This window comes from Liolophura sinensis, chromosome 12 (genome assembly GCF_032854445.1).
Source record: "Liolophura sinensis isolate JHLJ2023 chromosome 12, CUHK_Ljap_v2, whole genome shotgun sequence".
NCBI classification, from domain to species: domain Eukaryota; kingdom Metazoa; phylum Mollusca; class Polyplacophora; order Chitonida; family Chitonidae; genus Liolophura; species Liolophura sinensis.
Window position 1 is genome coordinate 2,138,101 of NC_088306.1, and position 6,571 is coordinate 2,144,671.

A 6,571-nucleotide genomic window follows, 5' to 3' on the forward strand; every position below is an offset into this window, starting at 1 on the left:
ATGATGCCCCACCCAGCCAGTCTGCGGACACCAGGCATGATGCCCCACCTAGCCAGTCTGCGGACACCTGGCATGATGCCCCACCAAGTCACAGTATACTGAGACTACACAGTGTACAGTGCCCCAAACTGTGTATTAACATCAAACATGATGGTGTCAAAGTATACGGACACCAACCATGATACCCCAGTCACAGCTATGATAGAATTTAGCATGCTTACGTACGTGAACATTTAACATAGGACACACACACTACATCAACACTTTAGAGGTGGCCAGACTATGTAACACAGGTTACCGACGCAGGTTACAGACACAGGTTCCCGACACAGGGTGACAGTCATATTGAGGGCATATTACATTACAAGCAAAGGCATTGGTTTTGATTTTTCATCGGACATTTTAATTTCATTGGAGTGATTTCGATCTTGACTTATACAGTTATACCTGTACATTACTATTTTAAGTTATTTCATGTTAAAGTCATGGATTTCTTGTGTTCACATCATTCAGCTAAAACTATTGTACTTTAATATGTTGCTTCCCTTACAATCAAGGATTCCACACTCGCGTTTACAGCCTTATGACACTTTCTTTTGCTTTTTCCAAAACGACTTTATTGTCCCATTCTCTGCTTTGAACATTCATACAAATGAGAAGTCCTTAACATTTACGGAGTCATGTACACCATACTCCGTGGTACATATGTACCTGTAGGCCTACAGGCTTGTAATATTCTCCCTTACAAGCCTTCTATCAGGTCACATCCTCAGTCACATCTTGACCTGGTGTTCATGTCTTGACTTACTACTGGGTACACAAGGCTGACCAATTCACTGTCCCCGTTTACATTTTGATTCAATACCATTTCGATTAAAAAAAAATATGCAATGCCCACACTGTGAAGCCAGCAAATGTAAAACTGTAGCAGCCACGTGGGAACAATGCGGCCACTGAGTGGAAACATTGTAGGGGCTTTCTGGGAACAATGCAGCAGCAGTATTAAAAAACATAGCAACTGTGTGGGAACAATGTAGCAGCCTTATGGGAACAACTTAGCAACTGTATGGGAACAACGTAGAAACTGTATGGGAACAACGTAGCAGCTGTATGGGAACAACTTAGCAGCTGTATGGGAACAACGTAGCAGCTGTATGGGAACAACGTAGCAGCTGTATGGGAACAACATAGTGACTGTATGGGAACAACATAGTAACTGTATGGGAACAACTTAGCAGCTGTATGGGAACAACGCAGCAACTGTATGGGAACAACGTAGCAACTGTATGGGAACAACGTAGAAACTGTATGGGAACAACTTAGCAGCTGTGTGGGAACAATGTAGCAACTGTATGGGAACAACGTAGCAACTGTATGGGAACAACGCAGCAACTGTATGGGAACAACGTAGCAACTGTATGGGAACAACTTAGCAGCTGTATGGGAACAACGCAGCAACTCTGTGGGAACAACGCAGCAGATGTATGGGAATGTATGAATGTGCCTTAGGCCAGATATACAGATTCCCTATTGGGATGCTCCATCTTACATGTACAACCAAAAGTCAACTCTGCAATGAGGAGATGTTCCATACTAAAGTAACAAAGTCAATTATGCAATGTGGAGATGTTCCATATTACAATCACAAGTCAATCGTGATCTGTGGAGTTGTTCCATACTGCATATATAGAGCCACAGTCAACTTTGCAATGTGAAGATATTCCATGCTACATCCACAAGACAATTGTAATCTCTGGAGTTGTTCCATACTACATATATAGAGCCTCACAGTCAACTTTGCAATGTGGAGATGTTCCATGCTACATCCACAAGACAATTGTAATCTCTGGAGTTGTCCCATACTACATATATAAAGCCTCACAGTCAACTTTGCAACGTGGAGATGTTCCATGCTACATCCACAAGACAATTGTAATCTCTGGAGTTGTTCCATACTACATATATAGAGCCACACAGTCAACTTTGCAATGTGGAGATGTTCCATGCTACATCCACAAGACAATTGTAATCTCTGGAGTTGTTCCATACTACATATAAAGAGCCACACAGTCAACTTTGCAACGTGGAGATGTTCCATGCTACATCCACAAGACAATTGTAATCTCTGGAGTTGTTCCATACTACATATATGGAGCCTCAAAGTCAACTTTGCAATGTAGAGATGTTCCATGCTACATCCACAAGACAATTGTAATCTCTGGAGGTGTTCCATACTACATATATAGAGCCACACAGTCAACTTTGCAACGTGGAGATGTTCCATGCTACATCCACAAGACAATTGTAATCTCTGGAGGTGTTCCATACTACATATATAGAGCCACACAGTCAACTTTGCAACGTGGAGATGTTCCATGCTACATCCACAAGACAATTGTAATCTGTGGAGTTGTTCCATACTACATATATAGAGCCACAGTCAACTTTGCAATGTGGAGATGTTCCATGCTACATCCACAAGGCAATTGTAATCTCTGGAGTTGTTCCATACTACATATATAGAGCCACACAGTCAACTTTGCAATGTGGAGATGTTCCATGCTACATCCACAAGACAATTGTAATCTCTGGAGTTGTTCCATACTACATATATAGAGCCACACAGTCAACTTTGCAATGTGGAGATGTTCCATGCTACATCCACAAGACAATTGTAATCTCTAGAGTTGTTCCATACGACATATATAGAGCCTCACAGTCAACTTTGCAACGTGGAGATGTTCCATATTACATCCACAAGACAATCACAATCTGTGGAGTTGTTCCATACTACATATATAGAGCCTCACAGTCAACTTTGCAATGGGGAGATGTTCCATGCTACATCCACAAGTCAACTGTGCACTCTCGAGATCTTCCATGTTACAACCAATAAGTCAACTGTGCACTTGAGTTGTTCCATGCTACAACCACAAATTCAACACCTGCACGGTGGAGCTATCCCATCACGTGCTACAACCACAAAGTCACCACTATCTCAGGTCATGTGATCCGTCTGTGGCATTGAGAAGCTCCTCTGTCCAACACTAGGTGGTCGTGGTCGTGTGTGCTCAGCGTTCAGTTTCTCCAGCTCATTGAGACGCGACTTGACGTGCTCCACCCGGTGAATGGCCATCTGGAGATCCTTCTGGGCTGCGTAGTTAGAGCCTTCGTGAGGTTGACCTAGATATATATGTACAGGGTACACGTTAATAATCAGTCAAACTTTGAACACTTTCTTGTGTTGATGTAATCACATGAACATATGTTGCTTTGCCAATTACGTTCACAGTGGTTCCGTTGTGAGGAGTATGGAACTCTGACCAAAATCATTAAAAGCTGGACAGTCACCAACTCCCGCTTGAGAGGAGAATGGAAGTTTGAACAACATACATGTAGCTATTGTTGAAAACTAGACTATCGCTGAAATCTGCAATATGTAGGGTATGGAAGTGTGGTCAAAATAGCAGTTGTTGAAAACTGGACACTCACTGACAATCTTTGCAAGGAGAATAGAACCGTGGTAGAAAATTGCGGTTGCTGAAACTCGGGAAGTCATTAAAACCAGCTCTGTCAGGAGTATGAGAGTGAAGCTGAAGCACAAGTTTTTCTGAGGTGTAGTACAAGTAGTCACACAATGTTCATTTGTTATTATTATTGTTATTATTATTTGCACTAATAGGATAATTTAGTCTAAGGCGAGGAGATAAACCAACTCCAACTGGATGTTACTTTTCATTTCCCTGTATTTAGACAGGTGGCATAAATGCCTTCATATACATGAACTTCAGTTAAAACAAGAGATATTCAAAAGAACAGGTCTGTGTTGTTCACAGTTTTCACCCACCTGTAGACACCTGTGTCAGATAATTAATTTGCTTTGTTAATCCCGTCTCCACACCTTCCAGTGTCTTGAGGAAGTTGGTAGTATGAGTTTCCACATGTTTGTTTCCAGGTTTATCTTTTGATAATTCCTGTAAGCCTTGCCCTATTCAAGAAACACACCAAGAGAAAAAATGCACAGATGAACTGAATATGCTTTTTTCATGGATGTATTTGACATTAGGTTCAAAATACATGTCTTTAATTGACTGCTTCAATTAATTAATTAATAAATTAGAAGCTCTCCTTACAGGACTTCCATCTACCATTTATATGTACAAATTAAAGAAAGCGTTAAAAGGCACCAACAAACACCAAGGTTTCAAGGAACATGAAGAAAGGTATGCTAAACAAAATGTGACGAAAAAAACTCATTTGTGAGGCATATTTTATGTTCAGAAATATTCTGCAATGACATCATCGATACACCTTAACTGGTGCACACTCTGCTCAGGTTACGATTATATCCGCTTTTCGATTTTCTCCCTTGACTGTCTAGTCAAATTGTTGTTTCTATTCTACATCCACGATCCCTGATGAAATCATCACTAAACTTGTCATTTAGACTGGTTACATGGTATCCGTCTTGTCTTCTTAGATGGATTTCAACAACAATTTGAGCCATGAAAGGATTCACATTTGCAGGAGTTGTAATAAAGCCCCTATTCTCCTTAATACACACAGAAATTGGCGTGTGGATTTAAAGGTCCGATCTTTTAATTCAATGATTAGATGCTTGAGGTAGGTAAATTAAATATCAGAAATTGATGAAAATTGACCTGAACATTAAATTCAACAGCCCCATCAGCATTTCAGGGGTCTTTGCGCAGATATCAGCAAGACAGGTGAGTGAGTGAGTGCTTGGGTTTAACGTCGTACTTAACAATTTTTCAGTCATATGATGACGAAGGATTCCTTAAAGTGCATGTAATGTGCCTCCTGTTGCAGGACAGATTTCCACCGCTCTTTTATCTAGTGCTGCTTCACTGAGATGCCTTACCAAAGGCAAGAAAGCCGCCCTGCCCGAACCATTATACTGATACGGGTCAACCAGTCGTACTATCTGCTTCATGCTGAACGCCAAGCGAGGAAGTTATAACCTTTTCAGGACTTAGGTGTGATTCAACCCAGGATTGACCCTGGATCTACCGCTCCTGATAGACAGATGGAAGATCTCACAGTCTAACGAAAATAACAGAAGTTAATGTATAGTAGTTGCTAGATTGAATACACCACACTCCTCACAGTGCATGCATCACTCTCTAACTTTTGCTTTACAATACTGCCACCAATAGCAAAATTTGTACAGAAATATTGAGCAACGCCGAGGTCACTGGGGTCAAGGTGATGAGGCAGGAAATGATGCCAGAAACGAAACAATCTGTTTCAACATTTGTCTGTAACAATACTTTCTTTACATGCATTCTCTTTATCTACAGAATGTGCAACATGATTCTAAACAACACCTAAAACAATTTTATTGATGAATGCTGATTAAATAGTTCCATGGGAGGACACAGGTGATGAGGCTAAGTCCAAACGTGCATCTCCCAGGCTCTAGAGCTCAAGCTTTTCTGCTGATGGCAGTGATGTAAGGCGAAATGTAGTGAGTGACGCATGCTCTGTAAGGAGTATGTGACCACTCCTGTTTGTCTGTCTGTCGACTGGATGGACACAGTACCCCATTACAACTTCCATTTTTTGAGAGGGATGAATGTAATTCTGTGTACTTTAGGGTGTACAGTCTTTTTTTCGCTGCCAGCCTGCGAATGTAATTCTGTGTATTTTAGGGTTTACATTTTTTTTTCCCTGTCAGCCTGCCAAATTTGGTGTACATATGCATGCTTGGTATCAAAATGATGGAAATTGTCCAAGCTTTGGGCAGGTATGAATTTTGATGATGCAAGTTTGAAATTCTGCCAGAAGGGACACAAGGAGACAGGTGGTGATGAGGCTGCGAATGACATCCCCTTGGCACTGCTAAGCTCCCCTCCAAGCTGCCAGCATGGAAAGGTCCAGATTTTGACAGTCCACCTATGTCAAGATTTTTATGGCTTCTTTCTCACCGGCTGGGCCAGGTATTCACCACAGCTTATTGGCCACGGAATGTTTGGCGCTGAGCTACAGCGCTAAACGTTAACATTGTCGTTTATGGGAAATTATTGGGGTGTGTGGCCGGATGGCACCGTTGGTACCTAACGTAAAATCCCGTCGTTTAGCTGCCTTCCACCTGTCCCGAAGACATCCACGTGACCTCGCGAGACTCCTGAAACGCCGACTGGGCTTACATAACTAGCTCATTGTGTTAAGAAATCTATTGCGTGCGTACTAGACTTCGCCTATTTAATATTATCCTCTGCCAAAACAGCACGCCAACTTTACTAATTCCCTTTGCAAACTATGCAAAAATTGGCAAGCAGACTTCCTTTGCAATTGTAGGCAACAACATCAACAAAAGCCTTTGATTCGCGTGATTTTCCGGACTGCACACAAAGCCACAGAGCCTTACAACTGTAGAATTCTTACCAGCGCTACTGATTGCTGCAGCGATATCCTTCTCAATCAGCTCAAGCTGACGAATTTTTTCCATTAAACTCATTGTGCTTTCTCACCACGTGAAAGTTAAAATCAATCTTCCGCCATGTGAATAATACACAAAGATTGATGACTGCAATGACATACCCTGTTT

At 41.6% G+C, this 6,571-nt stretch overlaps 1 protein-coding gene across 1 annotated transcript; it reads right to left on the reverse strand.

Annotated features, from left to right (window-relative positions):
- Window positions 1–355: 355 nt before the first annotated feature.
- LOC135479433 (mediator of RNA polymerase II transcription subunit 11-like) lies at window positions 356–6,542 on the reverse strand. Its single transcript, XM_064759260.1, has 3 exons — window positions 6,409–6,542; window positions 3,848–3,988; window positions 356–3,183 (listed from the first exon to the last, which is right to left on the reverse strand). Exons 1-3 carry the CDS (start codon window positions 6,479–6,481, stop codon window positions 2,999–3,001), a joined length of 399 nt encoding a protein of 132 aa, XP_064615330.1. The 5' UTR covers window positions 6,482–6,542; the 3' UTR covers window positions 356–2,998.
- Window positions 6,543–6,571: the final 29 nt, after the last annotated feature.

Coding starts and splice junctions, on each gene's coding strand:
- LOC135479433 (XM_064759260.1), bottom strand. CDS start 6,481: ATGAGTTTAATGGAAAAAATTCGTCAGCTTGAGCTGATTGAGAAGGAT. Junction 3,989..6,408: donor TGCAGCAATCAGTAGCGCTG/GTAAGAATTCTA, acceptor TTTCTTGAATAG/GGCAAGGCTTACAGGAATTA. Junction 3,184..3,847: donor TCTGACACAGGTGTCTACAG/GTGGGTGAAAAC, acceptor ATATATATCTAG/GTCAACCTCACGAAGGCTCT.